Raw genomic sequence first — 12,991 nt, 5'->3', positions numbered from 1 at the left:
GGAAAGGAGGTACTTAGGTTAGGTTTTTTTTTCCTTCAGCAACTTCACCAGTATCACTTAATAATTGTCAAAGTTTTTTATATCAGACAAGAAGTGTCATATTTTTGCAGGCATAAATCATTAGGACAAGATAAACCCCCACCAAAAAAACAGCCCCACAAAAAATATATATAAAGGTCATTGAACAATTGCTTACATTCCGTGAAGTGACTTTATATCTATTAAGCAATAATAAAAAACAATTGATTCAAAGGACCACAAATATTACAAATAAAATTTTCCTGATGGTTTCATAGCGTCATACAATATACATTCAAGACAATTTCACAATCACAGTTTACATATCTCTAACTGAAGGATTACACTTTCGAAGAAGGTCCTTCAAGGGTCTTTTATTATTCCCAAGAGTCTTGTTGTTGTTGTTGTTGTTGTTGTTAGCTGTGAAGTCGTGTCCAACCCATTGCGACCCTATGGACAACATTCCTCCAGGCCTCCCTGTCCTCTACCATCTTCTGGAGTCCATTTAAGCTCAAGCCTACTGCTTCAGTGACTCCATCCAGCCACCTCATTCTCTGTCGTCCCTTTCTTCTCTTGCCCTCAATCTTTCCCAGCATTAGGCTCTTCTCCAGTGACTCCTTCCTTCTCATTAGGTGGCCAAAGTATTTGAGTTTTAGCTTCAGGATCTGGCCTTCTAAAGAGCAGTCAGGGTTGATCTCTAGGACTGACCGGTTTGATCGCCTTGCAGTCCAAGGGATTCGCAGGAGTCTTCTACAGCACCATAGTTCAAAGGCCTCAATTCTTTGGTGCTCAGCCTTTCTTATGGTCCAACTTTCACTGCCATACATTGCAACTGGGAAGACCATAGCCTTGACTATACGCACTTTTGTTGACAGGTTGATGTCTCTGCCTTTTAGTGTGCTGTCTAGATTTGTTATGGCTTTCCTCCCCAGGAGCAAGGGTCTTTTAATTTCTTGGCTATAGTCCCCATCTGCGGTGATCTTGGAGCCCAGGAAAATAAAATCTGTCACTACCTCCATTTCTTCCGCATCTATTTGCCAGGAATTGAGAGGGCCAGATGCCATGATCTTGGTTTTCTTAATGTTAAGTTTCAACCCAAGTTTTGCACTTTCCTTCTTCACCCGCAACAAGAGGCTCTTTAGTTCTTCTTCACTTTCTGCCATTAGAGTGGTATCATCTGCATATCTTAGGTTGTTGATATTTCTTCCGGCAATCTTAATTCCAACTTTTGATTCATCTAGCCCTGTCTTTCTCATTATGTGCTCTGCATATAAGTTAAACAGGCAGGGTGACAGTATACAGCCTTGCTGGACTCCTTTCCCAATTTTGAACCAATCAGTGGTTCCGTGTCCAGTTCTCACTGTTGCTTTTTGGCCCACATATAGGTTTCTCAAGAGACAAATAAGATGGTCTGGTATGCCCATCTCTTTAAGAACTTGCCACAGTTTGTTATGATCCACACAATCAAAGGCTTTAGCATAGTCAATGAAGCAGAAGTAGATGTTTTTCTGGAACTCTCTAGCTTTCTCCTGACTCTTCCCCAATTCTCTGGGATAGGGGAGGTCAGGATGACATGAGAATGTGGGTCGCATCAAGAATGTGCAGTTGTGGCATCTTTTTCTGTTTTTCAGTTTTATCACTGTTGTTTTTATGATTGTATGCATTTTTAAGTTTGTTGTAAGAAGCCCAGAGTTGGTATTAAGATGCCTGGCTATACAAATACTTTAAATAAAAATAAATAAAGTAAAATATTTTGTTTTGGAGTCTAAATGTTGGCTTTTGATCTTCTTAAGTTTAACTTATAAATTCCTGCACCTAGTTTTACATTATGACCAATGTAATTAATGTCTCTGGGTTGTGCTTTTTTACCTTATGACTTGGGCCTTAATGTTATGAAAATATTTCATACATCAGCAAGGACCGGAAAAGTATTGTAAAATATATCAGCACCAACTATATGTGCAAAACTCCATTTCTGAGGGACTTTATATCCAGTTTAAATAGTTTTTTTTCACAGCCATTTTTGAGTAGAATAATTATTTTGTATCCTGTTACTCACAACTTCCTACAAGATTGTTGTTGCTTTTACATATTATTGATTAGAAGTATGAAGCAGTTTATATTACATTTGTGTTTATAATACAAAATTGATGTATACCTAATATATGTAATATATGACTTTACTTATAAATATATATATACTAACTTTTAAAAATTGTAATGGCAAACTAGAATAACTTTCCATAGATTTCCCTGGATGATGTACTGGATGAAAACCTACGCTTAGCACGCGAGTATCAGATGCTCCAAATATGCTATCTAAATGACAAAAATCAGCTTATGGACTTCTATGACCATAAAGACAGAGCTGAAGCTGCATTACGGGATCAAAAACAGGTATGATAAAAATGTGTTATTTTTAACCTCTGGTTTTTTCAATTATTATTACTACTAATTACTGTCGAAAACTAAAACTGAAATACATATATCAAACAGTATGATATTTCTCTCATGTTCTTTTTTCCTGTTTTTTCATTTTGTCCTTCACAAATGAAAATATCATTTTTTTCAACCCTGATATTTGCCTCAGTTTGGATCTTACTAATCTAAAGACAACAGAATTTAAAAAGGGGATGGAGATTATTGCAGTTGGCTATTAAATTTGACCTAGTATTGTTTGGTTGTTGGTGATTAGGAGTCAGAACTCTCAATTATTTGTTTATTTAATTTACTCAAGTTCATAGGGTGCTTCAATCATAACCTAAGTGGCTTATACTGTGTTTCCTTGAAAATAAGACCTCCTTTTTTTGCCTCCAAAAGAGGCACCAGATCTTATGTTTGGGGGGGATGTCTTTTCCACTCACCTTGCAGTGGCGGCACCAATAGCCCTGCCTAGCTGGCCCACTTCTTCTGCAGCTAAAGAAGCAGCTTCATTCTGCAGCTGAGAATGGAGTTCTGGCCTGCATTTCTATGGATTGAATCCATAGCTTGGTTCTCGGCTGCAGAGGCCTTCCAGAAAGGCCTCTGACTGCGAAATGCAGGCTGGATGATGCTGCAGAAGAAGTGGGCCAGTGAGAGGCAAATGTCGATCCATATGAGGCCTGGACACATAGGGCAGCTCCACCCCCCCCACCCCCACCCCAGCTTGATTTTTAGGCATGTGCCTAAACTAGGGCTTATTTGGGGGGGGGGTAGGGCTTATATTAGGACCATCCCAAAAATTAAGCTAGGGCTTATTTTCAGAGTAGGTCTTACTTTCAGGGGAAAATGGTATTACCAGTTATCATAAAAACAATTAAAATAAATGTAACAGAAAATAACACAGACCCAGATGACACTTTATTGGCAAAGGGACTTTCAAGGTACAACCTGATCTTATTGGAGGGGCAAAGGAGGAAGCTCTTATGCCATATTGGACTTTAAAGATAACAAGTACTGGTAGCACCTTAAACTATACCCAGAAGCTAACTGGTAACCATTACAACTCTCATAGTAGTGAGATCATCCAGACATAATAAGACATGCTCATAAATATGCAAGTCATGCAAACTGTAACTTCTGGGTTATCTTTTTGGAGATGTGTGGGTACCAGTATGATTGATTACATAGTAATATCCTTAATTTTGCCTCCCAATGAAAGGATAGTTCTCTATTCTGATGTGATCATTTTCCACTTTTTGATGTTGACATTTAGTGTGCAGACAGGACCATAGGCATAAAGGAGACTGCTTGAGTGCTGAATTCCCAAATAAAGTGAACTAGCAAGCCTTTGGGAACAGCCTCACAGCTTTTTAATATCTCCAAAGGATCCCATTTTAAATTATCTTTGAGAGTTATGAAGAATATTTATGAAGCCCTAGCTATTTATCAAAAAATTATCAATTGTATTCAGAAACATCTAAAATCTAATATTACTCCCAGTTAAAAACACATTCCAAAATTCAAGCTATGGCTTAGTAAATAATGTGTTATAACTAAGGCTAAGTTTATTTTATTTATTTTATTTTATTAGATTTATATACCGCCCCTCTCCAAAGACTCGGGGCGGTGTACAGGGCAATTAAAACGCTAACAACATGCAAGATATAAAAATTAAAATAAGATTAAATCAATAGCCCTAAGTAATAAATACAATCTAAAATTTAATTTTTTTTAAAATTTAAACACTAAAATCTAATCCCTCAGTCCAGGCCGGCCTGTTCAAACAACCAAGTCTTCAGGTCGTGGCGAAACGAGCGAAGGTCAGGAGCCATCCGGAGCTCAACCGGAAGCTGATTCCAGAGGGCAGGCGTGCCCACAGAGAATGCTCTCCCCTGGGGGCCACCAGTCAACATTCCTTGACCGATGGCACCCTGAGGAGGCCCTCTCTGTGGGAGCACACAGGACGATGGGAGGTTAACGCCGGCAAAAGGTGCTCCCGTAAATAACCCGGACCCATGCCATTTAGGGCTTTATAGGTCATCACCAGCACCTTGAATCTCACTCAGAAGACAACTGGAAGCCAATGCAGCTCGCGGAGCAGAGGTGTTACATGGGAGTATCGGGAAACCCCCATCACAAAGTTAGCAATGTGTGTGGGTTCATCACCTTTAACAGCAACCTTCACTCTGAGGCTGGTTTGGCCCTGGAAAAATTAGATAAGACTCTTCTAAAAAAGAAGAAATTGGTACAGCAAATGATAAGCTGGAATAAAAAAATGAGAAAAGCAGGCTAAGGTAGAAAAACTCTGCTGCCTTCTGGTATCTTATTGTCACCTCAGTTCAAAAAAATCTAGTTCTGGCAGCAACTTCTGATCTGCCTGAAAAATAAGACTGGCACTTTTGTGAGCTATATAATATAAAAACAAATAAATTAGATCTGTGAGTTGAAATTTCTGATCATCTCCCCATCATCACTTCAGAGATTTCCAAACTTTCCAAAATGATAAAGCCATCAGAGGGCTTCTGATTCCTGTTGAACTCCTAAAATCAAATTTTGAATGTTTTGTTTATTTGTTTAGCATATGGCATCTACAAAGATCATGCAATCACTGATATACAACACCATTAAACCACATTATATGTACAAACACAAATATGTTTAAATAAAGCATCAGCATATACATTGTGTAAAGTATGTGGATAATACATAAGATAAAATTTTGAATTAGGTAAAAGCATGATAAAATCACCATAATATAACACCATAGAATCAGGATAGATGCTATAATTCAATATCTAAGGAAGGTTCTAACTGCTTCTGGTGTGGCTGCAATGAGATCATCCCAGGTGCCTGGAAATTTCCTGAGGAGACATTCTCAAACTATATGTGTTGTTGTTTGTTCCAGTGCACTACAGTCACATTGTGGCCATTCCCCCACTTAAAGAGCTTAGTCCTAGTTCTGGCATGGCCTGTTCTGATTCTATTCAGGTGGTTCCATATTTTGGGGGGCAAGTATATTTCTAGAAGCATTTTTGTTGGATCTACATGATCTTTGGGGTTATGGTTATGTTTGATCGCTATTCTTCATCTAGATCATAAGACTGTGATATGTTATCCCAAATTGGTTTCTAGACTGAAGCCTGGTGCAAGATAGAGAATCTACTACATTATGTATTTGTAGATCTCTAGGAATCAATTATTCCATTCTCAAATGTCTGTTGTTCTTGCCTGAGATCTGGAGGGGCAATCTTTCTTATAGTTCTTCCTAAAATGGTGGTTTATTATCATTTTTACCCAGTCTGCAACTTTCCACTTTTATGAGTTTGTTGAGAACGTGCTAGGGAATCAGCTACTAAAGATTCTAGACGAGTTTATCTGGATTCTTCCCAATCTGAATTTGGGCCCAGTGAGGGGATAAAAATAGCATTCATTGCTTTTGTAGATAATCTTTCTCAGGACCAGATGGGGGAGCATACTCCTCTTGGGTTTTTTAGACTTCTCAATGTACTGTAATTCAATACCATCATTCATGGATATTGTGGTGTTCTTTCTTAGCCTTAGAAACAAAGATTCTGTGCATAGATAGTGCATTCATATCTTGATTAGCAACTAATACTAACACGCATTTTAGCCTTATAAGCAGTATTGTTTGTTGTACTGCATGGTTGTAGGAAAACATGGGAAAACATGGGAAAATCAGTTTGGGAAGATTTAAGTTCCCCACTCACATGCTATTGTTCTTTCTCTTTAAATTTATTGTTTTGTCAGTTGTTTCAGATGTACTCAACACTGACCAGCCTAATACAGTATTAATGCAAAGCACAATGTTCAGTTATCAGTCTGGAGAAATATGGATTCCCAAAGTGCTTAAGTGGTCCTTTGTTACTCTTAACGTCTACATTCTTTTCACATTACCTCAAAACCTCAAACCTATATAAATATGAGAATCTTTTGCTAAACATCCCTGGCCATTTGGAAAGGCCACATTAGAAGTCGTTCTGTGCTTGGCCTCCATCATGTCATAATATCAGCTCATACATTACTTAAAAACTTAAAAAAAAGACCTGTCAAAGATCAGATTGCATGTGTATGACATTACATATTATCAAGTAGAGATAGATAGATAGATAGATAGATAGATAGATAGATAGATAGATAGATAGATAGATAGATAGAGAGATAGAGAGATAGAGAGATAGATGGAAGAGGGGAGGGGAGGGGAGAGGAGAGAAGGGGGAAGGAAGAGAAGAGAAGAGAACCAGAAGTTAAAAAACATGTAAACAAAATTTCTTCTAAAATTATCCATCACATCTGTGGCTTTATATAATAATTAGGGAAATTATCATTGGAAAAATTTCTTTATAAAGTTCTTTGATAAGGGGAACCAGTCACACACTTTTTTTTTGAAACAAAATTGTATATTATTGTACCAGAGCATGAAAAGTAAACCTAAAAGGGATGGAATGCAACAACAATAGAGTTATGTATATTAACAGTTTTCCAGTATGATTAGATATACATATGATTGATGAAAGTGAATTCTATGAGATAGTCGTTAGAGCTGCAAAAACAATAGTATATTTGAGAAGACAAAGCCAGTATTATATAAATATAATTACCTTCTATGGAGTTATTTTCATGACTTTGCCAGAAATCTTTCTTATCTCACCAACCTCACCAACATTCTTTGGTCTTCAGAATATTTTATGGCTGAACTGACATTTATTGTTCAGTTCAGGGAAGGTAATATAGGGAGGGGAATATTGCTTTGCCTAACTAATGCAATTTCCCACCTACAGCATACTTATTTTTCATGTAATATACATAAAATATATAGTATGCAGTGTATAAGTGTGTATTACAAGTTTCATAGTTTCATCATTCATGGTATATTTATAATACAATTTTATTTTATCTTCTTATGATTGGCTTTAAGAAATTATGGAAAACTAGTAAAAAAATTAAAAAGTTATCCAGATTTAATATGCTTTCTTGTTATATGATATAGGTGACACAAATCAAATAGGATCTAAATCAAATAATCACAAAATTATTTGAAAAAAGGCTTTGGTAGTCTAGGGCAGGGATGTCAAACTGACGGCCTACTGGCCGGATACATCATAACAAAACCACAACCACCCCATTGCTGGCAATGGCAAAAAAAGTCGCTATATGTCACGTCACGTGACGTTATGAGTTTGACACCCCTGGTCTAGGGGAACTACAAAAACATTCTCAAATAAAGAATATTTGTATTGTTTACATTAGAATAAGAAAAATAGTTGATTATATACTGCTTCTATTAAGAGATGTATTTTTCTTGAGTTTTGTGTTAATAAGTGAGTTACAACTGCAATGGAAAATCAATTTTGTGGGAGTAACACAGTAATGATTTTTATAGTTGCTGTACTGCACATATTCATCACAGTGACATGTATCTTCAAAGAGAAAATTACTCTCAGGTTTACTCTTTCCCAAATTCACAGTATTGGTATCCTTCAATGCAGGTGGACCTGCACAGTTAAATAAGTAGTCCTTGACCAGCAACTGCCTCATTTAGTGACTGTTCAAAGTTAATGATAATGAGAAAAAAGTAACTTTGCAATCCATTCTTGCAGTTACAACCTTCAGAGGTCTGTAAAGCAAAGGAAAGCTAAAGAAAGATCATAAGCACATTCATGGTTTCACTTAGTGACCAGTTCATTTAACAACTGAATTTCCAGTCCCAGTTGTGGTCACTAAACAAGGATTATGTAATAAGACAGACATAATCAAATTAATTTTAATTAATTTCTTTTGTTAGTTCAGTATTAGGATTTTGGCATTAATTTTAGCTAGATAAGGGACGCGGTGGCTCAGTGAGTTAGGACACTGAGCTTGTCGATCTGAAGGTCGGCAGTTTGGCCGGTTGAATCCCGAGTGCCGTGTAGCAGAGTGAGCGCCTGTTACTCGTCCCAGCTTCTGCCAACCTAGCAGTTCGAAAGCACGTAAAAATGCAAGTAGAAAAATAGGGACCACTGCGGTGGGAAGGTAATAGCGTTCCGTGCGCCTTTGGCGTCTAGTCATGCCAGCCACATGACCACGGAGACGTCCTCGGACAAGCGCTGGCTCTTCGGCTTTGAAACGGAGATGAGCACTGGCCCCTAGAGTCGGAAACGACTAGCATACATGTGCGGGGGGACCTTTACCTTTACTTTTACTTTAGCTAGATAATATCTCATGATTAGTATTGAACTCAGAACGTAAAATTTGTATTCTCAATTAATTAATAACTGAATTAATGAACTGGGTTAATTTTGTCCATAATGGATAAAGGTATGCATTCACCTTGGGAATTCTTGTTGTTCTATTTACATTATTTGAATCAGCAGCAAAAGCAATCTCTTTTTGACTGATCCTTCTATATTGTTGGCAAGTATCAATCAACAGAGAGAATGCTTCTTCTAAGTTGCTTTATTGCAATGTACAGATGGAGTTTCTTGAAAATATGAGGTCTTGCTGTTGTATTAAAACAGCTCATGATAAAGAGTTAATAGGAAACAAGAGAAATTCCATTACAGTCCAGTTTTGACAGTAACATTTCTGCAATATGAACACAAATCCTCATATATTCATGCAATCATTCTTGCTATACTTTCATATTAAAATCAAAAGACTGCAGTATAAGTTGAGAAAACCTATCTGCTCTTGTATAAAATCCCATTTTGCTCAATACCCTAATACATCTTAATCAATGCTCCCTTATTAAATGTTATACCATACTATTCTATTAACAAAAACATATTTATTTGATTGTCCAAAAATAACAAAGCTATCTGATAGCACAAACTGTTCAATGTTTTATAGAAACTAAAATATTAAAATCTAGAATAAATTCTAAAATATTTTTCCATTGATGCTAGTAATGAAAAACTATTATTCTCTTCCCTTAAAAAATACCATTATCAGATGAGAAAAAGAAGTTGTAAAATGAAATTATGACAATTTAATCAACAGCCAAACTTCCAATGAAAGTAAGGAGTCCAACAAAAGAGGCTTCAGTTCCCTTATATAACACAACAAGAGAAACATGAGCAGGTCGTAACACTGTCAGAGCAAACAGCTGAAACACCAGTTTTCTTGAATGCTGTTAAAAGGTTTGAGATGGGCTAGCCAAAATATGCCCATCATTAAATAGAAGGTGGAAGTGGTTTGTTTGAAAAGAAATATAATTAATTTGTTAATTTGTTTTTTCATTTATTTATTTCAAATACTTAGAAATTGCTCCCCCTTTCTTGTGATCATTTCATTTAAATACTAGTGTAACAATTACTTTCTTGCAGAGAAGCCTGATCTGGTTTGTATTACCAAGGCTTGGCCAGGCCCACAGAGAGGTGTTGGTCTCTCAGAAATGTGCTCAGTGGGTTGTCTACCAGTCTAGATTACAGGGCCAGGAAGAGAGTTTGGCTGTTATCATCAGAGAATCTCTGGCAGCCTCCAGGGGCATGGTTTTACAAGCGTCTGGCTGTACGACCCTTTTTCTTAGGTTGGACTCAAGGATCAGGTGCAATTGCCGCCGCTGAACCAGCCACCATGCTATGTTGCAGCTTTCCTACCTGGGCCCCTGGACTTCAGTGAGGGTGGCAGAGTTCCCCAGGGTTATAGAACTGGGAGACTTCAACCTACCATCCCTGGGGATGAGATCAGAGGTAGCTAGGGATTTTATGGAAACCATGATTTCCATGGACCTGTCCTGGTCATTCAGGGATCAACTAGGAATAGTGGTCACACACAATTTGGGTATTTTGTCAGAGCAGTTCCCTATGTAACCTGGAATTGGTGGACCTGTCTTTGGTACGCCTGTCATGGTCAGATCACAGTCTGGTGGTAATAAGTTTCTCTAGAGCTGTACTTCCCCACAGGGAGGCAGGATTTATTAGGTCAGTCCTCCCCCAGTGACCTATGGACCCAGATGGGCTTCAGAAGGAACTGGGAGTTATAACTGCAGATCTGCTCCATAATCCTGCTGAGCTTTTAGTTACTACTTGGAATAGGAAAGTGACTGAGGGTCTGGATAGGACAAACTTTCCTAACCCATAGACTCTTCATCCCCCATAGTATATGGAGGAATTGAAAGGGGTGAAGAAGGTGAAGAAATGTCTAGAGTGCCACTGGTGAAAGACAAGAGATGAACTCGATCAAACATGGGTAAGAGCTGCTATTAAGGCCTACTTCTCCACACAAATTGCGTCTGCAGATAATTGATCAGTGTCCCTATTTAAGGTGAACCATCTCCTCCTGGGAAAGGAGAATGCAGAGGTCTATCTGAAGGGCATACTGAGGAATTTGCTGATTTTCCAGTTAGATAGTGATGTGGTTGTTGGTACAGTGGAAGCACCTCTGGCAGGTTCTTGTCCAATTATCTGGAAACAATTTGGCCCTTTTGCTCATGAAAAAGTGGATTCTAGGGAGTATGTGCATAAGCACCTGTGTTTTAGATTCATGATCCTCCTGGCTTGTGAAAGCTTCCTGGGAGTTGATATATGGGTGTGTTCAGGCAGTGATTAATGCTTCCTTGTGGAAGAGAGTTGTGCCCCAGCATTTTAAGGAGGCTATGGTCCACCCTCTTCTTAAGAACCATCACTAGATTCCTCTCCATCGGATAATTTTAGACCTGTTTTCAATCTTCCCTTTTTGGGGAAGGTATTTGAGAAGGTGGTTGCATGGCAGCTCCAGAGGTTTGTAGATGAAATGGATTATCTACAACCTTTCCAGTCAGGTTTGAGGCCTAGATAAGGGATGGAAATGGTATTGATCACATTTTTGATGATCTCTGGTGGGAGCAGGAGGGGGATGTGTATCGATCCTTGCTCTACTTAACCTCTTGGCCTTTGTATCCTTCTGATACAGCTTTGTAAGTTGGGAGTGGAAGGTCCTGGGCTGTACTGGTTCACTTCTTTCCTTTATGACTGCTCTCAGTGGTGTTGATAGGAAGCTAGAGGTCCAGCCTTCATCCTTTCCTTTGCAAGGTCTCATAGGCATCGGTACTGTCTCTGCTTCTGTTTAAAATCTACTTGAAGCTGCTGGGTAAGATCATCCAGCTACTGTATATGTCCTGGCCCATGGAGTCTTAAGTGATCCTGTGGCCTCCCTCTCACAGTGCTTGGAGGCTTGTAAGGGCTGGATGGGGAACAACAGGCTGAAACTGAACCCTGACCAGACCAAATGGCTTTGGGTTTGGGGTTCTTTTGTCCATGGAGAATTGCCATCTCTGGTAGCATTGCCCCAGACAGACCTAGTGCCTAATTTGGGGATTCTCCTGGCCTCATGACTCCTGCTCAAAGAGCAGGTGGCAGTCATGCCCAGGAGACCCTTTGCACAACTGTGGCTTGTGTGCCAGTCATGCCCTTTCTTGGACCAACAATTGCTGTTCACAGTCAATCATTCCCTTGTCACTGCCTGTCTTGACTATTGCAACATGCTTTACATGAGGCTGTCCATGAAAAGTATCCAGAAGCTCCAATTGATCCAAAATGCAGCAGCCCACATGTTTTTGTGCAGACCCAGATGTGCACAGGTTTCATCTCCTGCGGGAGCTGCATTGGCTGTGATATGCTTCTGGGTACAATTCAAGGTGCTGGTTGTCAGCTTCAAAGCTTTACATGGCTTGGGACCAAGTTATCTGAAGCAGGGGTCTCCAACCCCCGGTCCATAGACCGGCACCGGGCCGCAGCATGACAGAAACTGGCCCGCGCAAACAAGCAAAGCCCCATCCAAGGGATGCAGGCAGTACATGAAACCATCCCCCCTCCGGTCCACAGAAAAACCTCTCTCTACGGAATCGGTCCCTGGTGCTCAAAAGGTTGGGGATCTCTGTTCTGAAGGACTGTCTTTTCCCAGTCAAGTGTACCCAACCCACCAGAACAGGCAGGCAGAGAATGTTGCAGGTTCCCTCTCCTAAGGAGGTACATCTGGCGGGACCCAGAAGAAGCACCTTCTCTCTGGTGGCTCCCTCCCTTTGGAACATCATCCCTGCAGGTTTTAGATTGGTCCCCATTTTGATACTATTTTGCAAGGCCCTGAAGACCTGGTTTTGCCAATGGGTTAGGGCTTATCTGATTGATTGTTGTCACGGGGATGGTGGTATTCTTTTTATTGTTTGTATTTTGGGTTTTTATTTTAGTAAGCCACCCATAGTCACTGAGAGTGAATGGACAGTTGTACAAATTTTCAATATTTTTTTAAAATATGTAACATCTTTAGGCTATATTTCTATACATGCTGTAATTGTATCTGTGGAAATGAATGCTGTTCTTTAGGCTATATTTCTATACATGCTGTAATTGTATCTGTGGAAATGAATGCTGTTATAGTCAGCAGGGGTTTCTTCTACAGCTGTATAATTGTGCTGTACTTTAGTTGCACATGGTAAATGCAAAAAAAGAATTAAGAAAACTGAAATTTAGTTTCCTTCCAGTTTATACAAAGAAACAAATTTATCTTAATACATGACTGTGTTGCATCATTGCACAGATGACTCCAAGGATCATAATTGTATCTTATGGTCCCTGAC

General features: G+C 39.1%; 1 protein-coding gene across 1 annotated transcript in view; it reads left to right on the top strand.

The window, feature by feature from the left end:
- CCDC178 (coiled-coil domain containing 178) overlaps positions 1 to 12,991 on the top strand; it is a 164,116-nt gene that overhangs the window by 109,529 nt on the left and 41,596 nt on the right. The window contains exon 18 of the mRNA XM_083360755.1: positions 2,266 to 2,415. Within this exon, the coding sequence (XP_083216881.1) occupies positions 2,266 to 2,415 (150 nt within the window). The remainder of the gene's footprint in view (positions 1 to 2,265; positions 2,416 to 12,991) is intronic.

The sequence above is a fragment of the Vipera ursinii genome (assembly GCF_947247035.1).
Source record: "Vipera ursinii genome assembly, chromosome: 3".
Classification (NCBI taxonomy): Eukaryota; Metazoa; Chordata; class Lepidosauria; order Squamata; family Viperidae; genus Vipera; species Vipera ursinii.
The sequence above is the reverse complement of the archived record's forward strand: the minus strand, read 5'-3'. Positions and strand labels throughout refer to the sequence as shown.